This window comes from Symphodus melops (assembly GCF_947650265.1).
Source record: "Symphodus melops genome assembly, chromosome: 12".
NCBI classification, from domain to species: domain Eukaryota; kingdom Metazoa; phylum Chordata; class Actinopteri; order Labriformes; family Labridae; genus Symphodus; species Symphodus melops.
In genome coordinates this window covers 15,907,797-15,921,095 of record NC_136702.1, presented here as the reverse complement: position 1 = coordinate 15,921,095, position 13,299 = coordinate 15,907,797, and the positions used below count along the sequence as shown (strand labels likewise).

The 13,299-nt window shown below is 38.4% G+C and overlaps 1 protein-coding gene across 1 annotated transcript in view; it reads right to left on the bottom strand.

The window, feature by feature from the left end:
- The window catches only part of gmppaa (GDP-mannose pyrophosphorylase Aa), a 43,734-nt gene extending 34,933 nt beyond the window's left edge, over window positions 1–8,801 (bottom strand). The window contains exons 1-6 of the mRNA XM_079358458.1: window positions 8,631–8,801; window positions 6,715–6,812; window positions 4,577–4,680; window positions 3,997–4,189; window positions 3,747–3,806; window positions 3,524–3,654 (exon numbers count right to left, since the gene is read on the bottom strand). Coding sequence (XP_079214584.1) covers window positions 3,524–3,654; window positions 3,747–3,806; window positions 3,997–4,189; window positions 4,577–4,680; window positions 6,715–6,812; window positions 8,631–8,670 — 626 coding nt within the window. The 5' untranslated portion in view covers window positions 8,671–8,801. The remainder of the gene's footprint in view (window positions 1–3,523; window positions 3,655–3,746; window positions 3,807–3,996; window positions 4,190–4,576; window positions 4,681–6,714; window positions 6,813–8,630) is intronic.
- Between the last annotated feature and the right edge of the window lie 4,498 nt (window positions 8,802–13,299).

The following is a 13,299-nucleotide window of genomic DNA, read 5'->3' as shown; positions in this document are numbered from 1 at the left end:
CCACTAGTTTCTATGCAAAACTGTACAAGTTCTCTGTAAGGAGGAAAGGAGGGACACTTACTATTGCAATATCACTTTTGTCGTCGAGTTCTTGCACGCACCTTTTTCTTTTTCTCTCTTTTTTTTCTCTCTTTGCTTTACATGCTGTATGGTTTTGTTATTGTAATCTGTGTGTGTGGGTGGGGAGGGGGGTTTATGTGAGTTGACATCAAGAAAAAAAATTGTTTCCCTAATGATCATTGTATGTCATGATACTTTTTTGAGTTAATAAAGAGATACAAAAAAAACAAAGGATTACAGAGGGAGATTTTTTTTTCAATACAGAGAGCAGCATGGTAGCATGGGCCGCACTGTTCAATAGAACACCTGTATTGCCACACTCTGCTTGTCAACATGTGGGTGATGCATAACTGCACTGTTTATAAGTTTGGATGCACTTGCACTTTGAGACCTTCAATGGGCAGAAAAGCGCACCAAACCTAATTCCTCCATAATGTTACTTTAACTACACAACAAAAATAATATATAGGTGAAAATCAAATCAAAAACATTTTATTTTAATTCTCGTTATTACAGCTTTTTGAGTTGCCAGAGAAATAACAGGGACAACATAAGAGCAAATTATTTGAAAGACTATAGGTTTTCTTTGTAATAACAAGAAAACATGCAAGATAAATTTTTTTCAAACAATTCAAATATCTTCATTGTGGCATGGTCACTTGGACCGTAAATGCAGCTTAGGTAATTCTCTCCAGATACACTTTTTAGGATTTTGGTTGAAATTGTCTTTAGGTCCTGACATTAATTACCAATTCCTGTGCTCTGAAAAAAAAATAAAAAAAATAAAAAAGCAAGCAGTAGCAATCATCTGTAGCAGTTGAAAAGTTGTAAAAACTTTGACCAATGTCGGCACTCGACCACGTTTTATAAACCAATCTAGCCTCTCTACCCCATGCATGCACGAGCCCACAATGAAAGCATGAGCCGAAATCCTCTTCTGGACTAAAGGTGCTAGTGCATGTAAAGCCCCGTTTCCAATAAACGGTCCAGTTCGGTTTGTCTCGGTACAGCATGCATTTTGCAGCGTTTCCATAGACTAATCCCAGGAAAGACTCCCAAATAACCAAACCGTACCGTCCTACTTTTTGGGACCCTTCCATTGGGGTGCCAAGAATATCGAGCCAACCCTAAAAGGTGGAGCTAAACAGTGCAGTCCACTGATTGGTCAAAAGAATTGTAACTTCCCATTTGAAAAAGGGAAACACAACCCCCGCCATGTTTAAACACAGCAGTTTATTTCTCCTTGTGGGACACAGCCCACACTGAAATAAAGCTTGATTGAGTTTTGTAATAAAGAGTCAATGTCAGTGACAGAGTAGATGAACTGCTGGATGTCTTCCAGCGTTGGTTTTGTTTGTGTCACGTTTTTCTCCTTTGTTGAATTTATTAGTTAGCTGCTATCATGTGACACTATTAGGTAGCTGACGCGGCTATCAGTATTCGGCTTACATGCCGCCTTCCAAATAGGGTACGGGTAACCGAACCAAACTATACCAATCCGTACCATCCGTACTGCTGTGGAAACGGGGCTTAAGTGAGGGACGGGGCTTTTGAGGGAGCACAGAGGGGAGGAGGTTGGTGAATATAGAGAACGGAGAGGATGCTACTTTCAAAATCATGCTAGTTTTCAAATATTACCTACCCTGCCTTTATGAACACACTGTGTCCCAAATTACTCCCTATTCACAAAGCAATATATATAGTGAATAGAGGATGATTTCTGACGCAGCCTAAGCAGGAGTCCACCTATAGTCATTTTCCATTTGGAGCTACAAATGTAACCTGCAGAGATTGTGTAAACCTGAAAACTGGTGTAAAATAGGTTGATTTATTTGTACCACTTCCACATTAGTCAGTGAAAAATATTCCTCATCCAGGAAACATTTGAAAACTAGTATGTATTGTTGATGTCTTTTTATTCTTCTACAGTAGGAAACTTTGCCACTTGGACATTTAAAATCGGTAGATTACACATGCATTTTTAACTTTCAGCTCTTTTGAGGGCTCCATTTTCTGTGTGACATTAGTTCTGTGGTTACAGTGGTTGCATTTTTATGGCCCCTTTGGTTTTGGGACTAGCCATGAAGTTTGGGTATTTGGTTGAAGGTAGCTCACTCACTAGGAAACCAGTTTGTCTTGTAATGTCCAACTTTTCTTGAATGTGCAGCGTGGTGGTTAAACCTGTTTGTCTGACAGACATTTCCTGAAACTAAAATCTCTCAAACAGTCCTGATTTGTTTTTGTCATCATTAGCATGGAAATAATGCAATGATAAATGTAAGGAATGTAAACAAGCCAAAATCATTCCATCTCTTGGAAACGACTTTCAGCCCACAACACTGGAGTACTCGTTTACATGGCTTTGTGTACATTTTCATCTGTATCAGTTTTTGATGCAAAATTTATACTAAAATGTGTTTGTAAGGTCCACATGACTTACACTAAGTTATCTATATTTTTCTATGACGGCTTGAATTCAAATCAAAAGAAAACATAAAACCTAAACTTTTTGGAGACCAGAGAGCACTAATTCCAAACATTTTATTTCAGGTATTTCATGTTGAAAATGTCTTCTACTGTATTAAAGCCCATTGCCTCTCAAAATGTCCTGTACCGTCTTAACATATACCCACTTTTAATCTTGTGGATATTCATTTGGGCTCCGACCAAGGGGCAAAGTTAGACTTAAAACATGAAGCTAGAGCCAACTGCTTGTTAGCTTAGCTCAGCACAAATACTTGAAAGTGTGGAATGTGGAAATATCTAACCTATGGTAAAAAAAATAATTCCCTGTCAGTTGTGCTAATGTTGACTTTCTAACATCTCATATCACATGTATTTAATAGGAAGAAAAACTGAAACCTGAAAACATCGCAGACTGTTTCTGAGCTGTTGGCAGGAACTGATAATAAAATAAATATTGGCGAGTTTGTACTAGATGGATTTTTATTTACTTTGGACAAAGCAAGGCTAGTTATTTCTAACCGCTTCTGATATTTATTTTACCTCGCTAAGCTCCAATGGCTGTATCTTCTTATTTATTAAAATGGGGGAAAAATCTTGCTGGCTTCTCGTCAAAGCATATTTCCAAAGATGTCAAACTTTTCCTTGAGGCCCAAGACTTCACAAGTGAAGTCTATTTCACCAAGCTGCATGCAAAATGGGTGTTTATTGTTGGGGTAAAACTGGTGAAGGCAACAGTAATAAAGCAAACTATCCCATCTCAAACTTATCATACGCCATATCTCTAGAGCTCACACAATCCACTAAGTGCTCTCAAACTACACCATGCAGCCTGAATGTACCCACTTACCCATCATATGGATATCTGATGTTTGTATGAGGAAACAGAAATCATGGCAGAAAGGATAGGGGAAGGGAAAAGAGACAAATGAAGAGCAGCAAAGAAATGGAATAAATGGTTTTATCAAGCAGCTCCACATATTGGATGGTTTCAACTCACAACAACATGTCCTGTTGATTCTTTTGAAAGACGGTGCCGATGTGCTGGAAGATGTCTGGGTTAAAGAGGTATATTCCACAGTTTATGATGTCACTCACAAATGTACTTGGCTTTTCAACATAATGCAAGACCTGGAAAAAAAGATAAGTATTTCAGTAATAATTACAATCTTGAAGGTGAAACAAGATACAATCAGGGAAATAAAATTGAAAGGGTTAAATACCTCATTTGTTTCCTCATTTTCAACTATACAGCCGTAATTCATGGATTGTTTTCTGTTTGACTGAAAAGAAAGGAACGATGGTAACATTTAGTGGACATTCACTTTTGGAATCAAATGAGTAAAATGTAATATTTTATTAAATGCAGTATACTATAATATATACAATATATTTTTTTGTTTTGCCATTTTACTTTGACCACATTTTAAAAAGGTCTGTAGAGAGCTGCAACTATCAACAATGAAATCTCACAGTTGTTGCAAGAATAACAAAACTGTTTGGTTCTCCATGTTCCTTCTGGAAGATGAGCATCTCTTGAAGAGGAAATGCTGAGCAAACATCGGCATTCAAAACAAAGAAAGCCTCTGGACTGCCAGAAACAATTTGATCTCGGAAGTGATAGATGCCCCCTCCAGTACCCAGGGCTGCATACTCCTGCAAATACCTGTGGCAAAGAGTCAGAAATATCAGCATACCTACAATCATTCAGCAGTGATAGTGCACTAAAGCACAAAAATACACTTCAGCAGAAAACAAAGTTATAGTGCGAAAATAAGGATTACATTAAGTGGTTCTTAAAATACCACATTCAATAAAGAAAGGCATTTAAAATATTGTTAAAATATTTTGTTTGGAAAAAAAAGGGTGTATTGTAAACATTTATTTATGAAACTTTACACCAGAGTAGTTCATTTTCATACTTCAATCTCTCATTATTCACCCTTAAATAAGTAAGAAGCTAATTTATTCGTAATATTAAGTATACAGGGAATAAACTGATAAAGTAGCTAAGAGCTCTGTTTGTTTGCCTGGTTTTGAACTCTATTTTTACCTGATGGATATTTTGAACTCCTGCTGTGCATTTAACAGGAATCTCGTCAGTTCTTCATTTGGCTGATAAAAGCCAATGACCAAAATCTCCTTCAAATTTGGTACCTTGTAAAACAGAAATTAATTACTAATTTCAAAAGCACATAGGACAAAACACCCAATTAATTGAATACATAATATAAACAAGATATTTACAATTTAGTACCAATGAAACAACATTTGCAAAAATGTGTATACTAATTTAAATTACTGCAGTCAAGTGAGCCGTCATTTGCAAAACCCCAGTCAAGCCAGCCGCCCGATCGAAATACGATGCGCGTCTATTTAGGGGTTTACGGTATGGGTGCTTGGAGTGCCCAAAAAGCAGGAAAACGGTCGCGTATTTTCGAAAACATTTATTGAATATGAAATACCAATACAATGAACAGTGAATGACAACAATTATCATCGAACTTGAGAGGTTATTATATTCAATTCAGCTCAAATTTCAATGAGAGCTTTGATATTCTGGTCATATTGAAATGTTTTAATGCAAAATCTGTGAAAGGTGACAAAGATCTTTCAATGGATTCCTCAACGTGTCCCTGGCTATTATCTTGAGAATTTTCAAAAGATTTTGATGTACAGTTTCTTTTAAGAAAAATAAAGCTTTGTTCCATTCAATTTTCATTGAGAGATATATTTTAAAATCTGTGAAAGGTGACAACGATTTTTCAATGGATTCTTGTACCCAAGGGCCCTGACTATTACCCCTGTGATTCTCAGCACATTTTACTGTATAATTTTGAAGAAAATTAAAAGGTGAATTCTGGTAAATTTTCATTGAGAGACAAGAAATTGTGGTGATATTCAGTGTTTTATTTTGATAAATCTAAAAGAGGTGACAAAGATCTTTCAATGGATTCTTTTACCCAAGGGCCCAGACTATTAGCCCTATAAGTTACAGCACATTTTACTGTATAGTTTTGGAGAAAATTAAAGGTAAGTTCCATTAAATTTTCATTGACACACTTTGATATTTTGGTCATATTCAGTGTTTTATTTTGAAAAATCTGAAAGAGGTGACAAAGATCTTTCAATGGATTATTGTACCCAAGGGCCCTGACTATTAGCCCTATAAGTTACAGCACATTTTACTGTCTAGTTTTGGAGAAAATTAAAGGTGAATTCTGCTAAATTTTCAATAGGACACATGACATTTTGGTCACATTCAGTGTTTTATCTTGATAAATCTAAAAGAGGTGACAAGATCTTTGGTACCCAAGATCTTTGTCACCTCTTTTAGATTTTTAAAAATAAAACACTGAATATGACTAAAATTTCTTATCTCTCAATGAAAATATAAAAAATTCACCTTTAATTTTCCCCAAAATCTGCTGAAAATCACAGGGGTAATACTCAGGGCCCTTGTGTACAAGAATCTGTTGAAAGATCTTTGTCACCTCTTTTAGATTTTTCAAAATAAAACATTGAATATAACTCAAATTTCATTTGTCCTATTGAAAATTTAGCAGAATTCACCTTTAATTTTCTCGAGAATTATACAGTAAAATCCGTAAAAATCACAGGGGTAATAGTCTAGGCCCTTGGTTACAATAATCCATTGAAAGATCTTTGTCACCTATCTCAGATTTTTCAAAATAAAGCATTGAATATAACTCAAATTTCATTTGTCCTATTGAAAATTTAGCAGAATTCACCTTTAATTTTCTCAAAAATTATACAGTAAAATCTGCTGAAAATCACAGGGATAATAGTCAGGGCCCTTGGGTACAAGGATCCTTTGAAAGATCTTTGTCACCTCTTTCAGATTTTTCAAAATAAAATACTGAATATATCTCAAATTTCTTATCTCTCAATGAAAAATTGGCAGAATTTATCTTTATTTTCTCAAAAATTATACAGTAAAATCTGCTGAAATCTAGAGGGCTAATAGTCAGGTCCATCAGGTTCAATGATCTATTGAAAGATCTGTGGGATCCTGGGTTTTGCAAATGACGGCTCACTTGACCGCAGTTTTAAACTAGTAATTTGCGTACATAATGATATCATAAAACAAAAATACTTTAACTTTGCCCTATATTATATAGCTGCTTGCTAATACTTCATAGAACAAGAACGTATTGCGATGCCTCTTACCTTGGCACATGCAGCAATATGATGCTGCAGCATCGGCACGCCAGCTACTGGGAACAGGGGTTTAGGGACTTCAAATGACAGTGGTCTGAACCTTGTACCTGCAGAACAGTAAGAGTAAATTTATATATGATGACTTTCTTCAACGGCGTATCAAACTTTAACATAGGTTACCCTTTTTTTTTTTTTTTAAACTATGTGAAGCCATGATATATTTAGTAACAAGAGACATAGGCTACCCTGTAGTAAAGTAAATGAAATTTCAAAACAATAAACAAAATATTTGGATGAACTTAAGTGAACACCAGGCAGCACACAATATCTGACGATATAATTGGACCCTTCTTCGTTTTGTATTGCAGGATGTTTGTCATCAAGGTAATAGTAAGGGCATATTGCAAAAATCTGGGAATAAATTCCTTACCAATAGATTTCTTCACAAACGTGTTCATAATGGTATCCACATTTTCCAGTACACATATCATGTACCATCTATTACTCTATACCTGGTGTCAGTGTGTCTGGTTTGATACAGGTTCTTATGGAAGGCGGTGGCTGAGTTAATCTAACTCGAAACTGTACCTCCAACAGATAGAGGGTGAAGCTGCAAAGCAAAGTCTCCAGGCCTATATCAAAACCTGGGACTGGAAGGTTTAGCAGAGTCTTTTGGACCTCAGTGACTATTGTGGGTGGGAGGAGTTTATGGTTATAAGCTGGTTCAAACACAGGACCCAATGGCTCCTGAGGAGCTTTAATTGTATGGAGAAAGGTGTTGAATGTATGGCATGCAGAAATGGTAAAGGTACAGCGTGCAAGAACTGTATCAATGATGATATAGAGCAGAGGTTACCATACATTTCAGCTTTGGACCCCCTCAATAACTGTGCTAAAGACCGGGAACCCCACTGTCTCTATTTCAACAGAGTAATGTAAGAAATGCTGTATAATAATATAATGTATAAACAGGACTGTGTGGACGTCCACAATTTCCTTAACAGACACTCAGTTTATGTAGGTGTCAAATGTCATTCATAGGGAGCAGCAGACACCTGCATTGTTTCACTTACGGGAAGCATAAATTACTTTGCCACTGTTAACCATTTTTGAACCATTAGTTAAAATTCAACTAATATTTGAATGGATTTTTTTCCACCATAATGGGTAAGATATGAAATTTTAGATCATTCAACTTTTGTATTTGGTGATGGAAAACATCTCGCAACCCCCCCTCTCAGTGTCTCACAAGACCCCAGGGGGTCCCAGTCCCCACTTTAAGAACAGTAGAGTGTGAAGAGAACTCAGACCTGGACCCCAAATACATTTAGCAATGTGGTGCAGCATATTTTTTAACTAGTATTCAAGATATTAAAATCAATATATAAAGCTACTGTAAATGTACATGTAAAGTGTGCGGGGCCATTTCTCCACCAAGGAATGGATTTATTGGAAAACAAATGTCTGCAATGGATTCAGAATCCTAAAGAACCCCTAGTTTGACCCCTCACAAGCTACCAAAAGCAAAGGTTAACATTTTCAAGTTTTCACCAATAAGTATATAGTACCAATAAAGTACTATTCCAGGTACCCCGACTTTGAGCCGCTCTCACGGATTTTCCTATGGAAGTTGGATTTAAATGTTTTTTTATGTTATAAGACACCTTTATGAACACGTTTGTGAAGAAATCTATTGGTAAGGAATTTATTCCCAGATTGGCCAAATACCTGATAAAACACCCTTACTATAATGATTAATGTATGGTTAAATAAGCTTGTTTTTCAAGTGGTGTCTTGTGTGGCTCCCCTCTTTATGCCACGTATACTTGTGCTTGATTTAGGTTTGTTCGTTTTAGCAAGCAAGCTTCGCTCGACTGAAGTACAGCTTACCCTAAACACACGGTAATGTGGAATTTCTTTCTCACCTTTCTGGGGGCCTCCGATTAAAATAACAGCCTTCAACATCTTTAACAAAAAGCTGTGAACAGTCAGACGAATTTTGCCAGAACAAAATTAAGTATTTAGTGACGTATAATTGTCTTGTGACGCCTTTTCTTCTTCTTCGGTGTTTTATGTCTTCGTCTTCTTCTTCTTCTTCTTTGACTTTTTATGGCGGTTGGCAAACATCGAATTGTTGCATTTCCGCCACCTACTGGTATAGAATGTGGATCAAATACACGTTCTACTTTCTGTAAACAATAATATGAAAGGGAAGAAGAAGAAAAACACTATGTCCTGAGTGGGTGGCAGACAACGTGGTCAAAATACAGAGCAGACGGAAATGAAAAGAATTCAGCTGTCAGTAACTTACTTTGTTTGTCCCAAAAAATCTAATAAAATCCTGACTCCTTTATTTTTTGTGTTCTTTTGTAAGATATCTTTAACGTTCAATTGTACTTTAATTTCTCTCAATTTTTCCACCATGTCTTCTTTTTAAATCATATTTCGGGCATTGCATAATAACATGTTCCACTGTCTCCTCTTGTCCACAGTAATCACATCTGCCCGTGTTATGTTTTATTATTTTAAACAATGTAATGTTTAATCCAGTGTGTCTGTAATGGATATAAGATTGTGCTGGTGAAATTATGGTGAAAAGACCGCATTTATTAAGACCACATGTTACCAACTAATTTTGGTCTGTGATTGATTGTTTTGGATTTACTGTTTGTCATTGTTTTACACTTCCGGGTTTGCGCCACTAGGGGGAGCGTGTTGTCTGAGCCTCATTCATTAAAACGAATGAGAGGCAGCAACAGCACGTTTTGTTTCTCTCTTTATTTCTCCCCTTACAGGTAAGGATGTTGTATAAAAGTAAATGAACCAAGGTACGTATATTTTGTAAGTTCACATGGACAAGAGATGTCATGTATTTTCAGTGTATTCAGTAGTTTGGTTGTTTATTGTGCGGTCTGAGTGTGAATGTGGTTGCTGTGTTGCGTGCATGTTAGCACGTTAGCTTGGAGCGTGATAGAGACACGTTTGGTGCGTCTGTTGAGAGAGTGCTCATGTTTGAGTCATGTTTGTAGTTGTGTTATTGCATGATTCAGATTTCATTAAAATGAATGAGAGGCAGCAACAGCACGTTTTGTTTCTCTCTTTATTTCTCCCCTGGCTGCAGTGGTATCCCGACACCTGAGAACAGTGTGCAGGCAATCTGAGGTATCTCGACATACTAGGAGAGCAACCACCACTCATCACAGGCTAAAGGCACTACATCATCCCGACACCTATGCTCTTCTATTGAAAGATGGATTCATCAGAGTTAGAAAAATTGCAGCTTGAAATAATAGGAGGATTGTGGGTGTTGCCTAGAGACATTTTGGTGGATTTAAGTGACTATTTTACCATCGCAGGCCCAGAATTTGAGCATGTTACAGACAAGGGTCGCGCAGCACTAATCACACTCATCTCAAACCACATCCAGAAAGAGGAGTTGGAGCAACTGGAGGATCAAGGTATGTCTGACTTACTCCATCTCCAAGACAAAATCTCTGAGCTCCAGGCAACGGAAAAGAAAGACAGATCAGAAAAGACAAATGTCCAAGAAACACAATTGACAGAGCATCAAACAGAACAAAAGTTAGAACAGGCAAGGATAGTGAAAGAAATTGAAGCTCTGCAACTTCAGTTGACAACGACTGCACAGAGGCAAAGGGAACCAGATGACAAAGAAAATGAAGACACGAATAAAAGAGTTTCCAGCAGAACACCCACACAGAGCCCTCACTCTCATCCACCTCCCCTTTGGCATAAAGATTTTAAAATATCTGGTCAAATTGGTGAGCCTGGACAGAAGGATCGACTCACTTTTTCAAGTTTAGCTCGACAAATTGAACATGGCCTGAGCAAAGGAGTCCCAGAGTATGAGATTGTGGATGCAGTGACAAAAGCAATCTCCCCTGGCATGCAAATTCGTAGCTACCTAGAGGGAAAAGCCAACTTGACCTTACCCACATTAAGACGGATACTTCGTTGTCATTACCAGGAAAAGAGTGCAACCGAACTCTATAAGCAGCTGACCTCCGAAGTTCAAGGTATTAAAGAAACTCCTCAGAACTTCCTCATTCGTGCTTTTGACCTCAGACAAAAGATTTTGTTTGCCTCACAAGAAGCAGAGTCAGGCCTCAAATATGACCTAGGTTTAGTCCAGAACATGTTCCTTTACACTGTCTTGACTGGACTTCAAAATGATGACATAAAACGTGATCTTCGACCATACCTTGAACAAACTGACATCTCTGATGAACTGTTACTTGAACGAATGAACATAGCATGTGCCTTTGAGACAGAAAGCCAAAATAAACGGAAACTGTTAGGACAACAACCGCCTGTAAATATTCATTCAGTCCAGCACTGCACCTGTTGAAAAGAATGAAAAACCATCAACTCAACAAAACTCAGGTAAAATTCCCTCAACTGTATTGTCCCAGCTTGAAGAAATGAGGTCTGAAATGACATTGCTGAAAGATCTCAAAGCTGAGGTGTCCCAGATAAGAGAGTCTATGCAGCAACCCCAGTACATGTTTAGGGATCAGCAGCTTCAGACAAGAGGATTAGATGGCACATCGGCCCCACAGTTTCCAGGTCATCAGATGCGAGACCAGCCCCAGAGGTATTGGTGCACACCTGGCCCCGGACAGAGAGGTGAGACTGCACAGTATCAGCAAAAGTTTGCTCCACAACGCAGATACTCTTGACATCGTCGCAGCAAATGGTGAGAACATGCCATATGCTGGCTGGGTGGAGGTGACTTTCAGACTAGCTCCAGGAGAGGCAGTCACCACTGAAGTTATTGTTCCAACACTTGTGATGAAAGGTAACAAGCTGTTTCGTCCTATAATTGGCTCTAGCGTTATTGATCTCATTATAAACAGTGAATCAAAGCAGTCCAGCTCAAACAACAAAGAACGTCTCAGTTGCACTGTGAGGGCAGCATTCCCTGATCTCGAGCCAAGCCAAGCAGAAGCCTTTATACAACAAGTAAGTGTTGAGCACAATCATGAATATGTTGCGAAGACAAAAAAAGACAGGATCAACATACCAAAACACATGTCTGTCAAAGTCGAGTGCTATGTACATATGTCTGCACCACTTGAAGATACAACACTTATCTTTGAGCCAGATGTAAACCCACGCTGGACAGAGGGACTTCAATTCTGTGACACTCTGGTAAAAGTGGAAAAAGGAAATAAACCGTCTATTACTGTTAGTGTACAGAATCCTACAGACCATGACATTGTACTGGCAGGAAGGACTGTAATTGGGACTATCCAGCAGATTCAGACAGTTTATCCAACTTCAATGCTAGAGGGTTGCCTCCCTTCACCCCCAGCAACTATGAATCACATCAGAGTTGAAAAGAAATAGAGTAATGACAACTTATGGGACCCACCTGTGAATCTGAGTCACCTCAACAGTTTACCAGATGTTGAGAGAGGAGTCAGCTTCATTTTCAAAAACAGATGATGATATCGGCTGCATAGAGAAACTGCAACTCAGCATATCTCTAAAAGATACTGAACCTGTCGCAAAAACATATCTCTCTGTACCCAAACCACTTTACAGAGAGATGAAAGCTTACTTGCATGACCTCATCGCGCAAGGCTGGGTGGAGAAATCAAATTCACCATATGCATCACCAGTTGTTTGTGTCCGAAAAAAAGATGGAACTCTGCGGTTGTGTATTGACTTCCGTGAAGTGAACAAGAAGACCCTTCCTGATCGTCAGCCGATTCCCAGAGTGCAAGACATCATGGATGGCCTGGGTGGAAATTCCTGGTTCTCTCTCTTAGATCAAGGTAAAGCTTACCATCAGGGTTTCATGGCTAAAGAAAGCAGATCTATGACAGCTTTTGTGACACCTTGGGGTCTTTATGAATGGATTCGGATACCCTTCGGTCTGATGAATGCCCCAGCTGCCTTCCAGCGATGTATGGAAGAATGTTTGGAAGGGCTGCGTGATGAGATATGCATACCATACCTGGACGATACACTTGTCTTCAGCAAATCATTTGAGGAACATGTTGAGGATGTGAGGACAGTGCTACAGCGACTACGTCAGCATGGGATAAAGTTGAAACCAAGTAAGTGTGAAGTCTTCAAACGTGAGGTTCGCTATTTAGGACGTGTTGTGTCTGCAGAGGGCAGTAAAATGGATCCTGCTGATACGCTTGCTGTCAGAGCTTTAAAGGAGAAGAAACCAAAGACTGTGGGAGAGCTGAGAGCTGTCATGGGACTACTGAGCTATTATCGACAGTATATAAGAGACTTCTTCCGAATAGCTGGACCTCTGTATGCCCTGCTAGAAGGGGGTTCTGAAACCAAAGAACAGAAAGAGAACAACACAAGGACAAGACGAACGAAAGGTAAACACAAAGGAGTCCCTTCACACAAACCAATCACATGGACTGACAAATATCAATGGATACTGGAAAAACTGATTGACTGTCTTGTTGAACCACCGATTCTTGGATTCCCAGATTTCAACAAATCCTTCATCCTTCACACAGACGCTTCTAATCAAGGTTTAGGTGCAGTGTTATATCAAGAGCAGGAGGAGAAGTTAAGAGTTATGGCTTATGCATCTCGCAC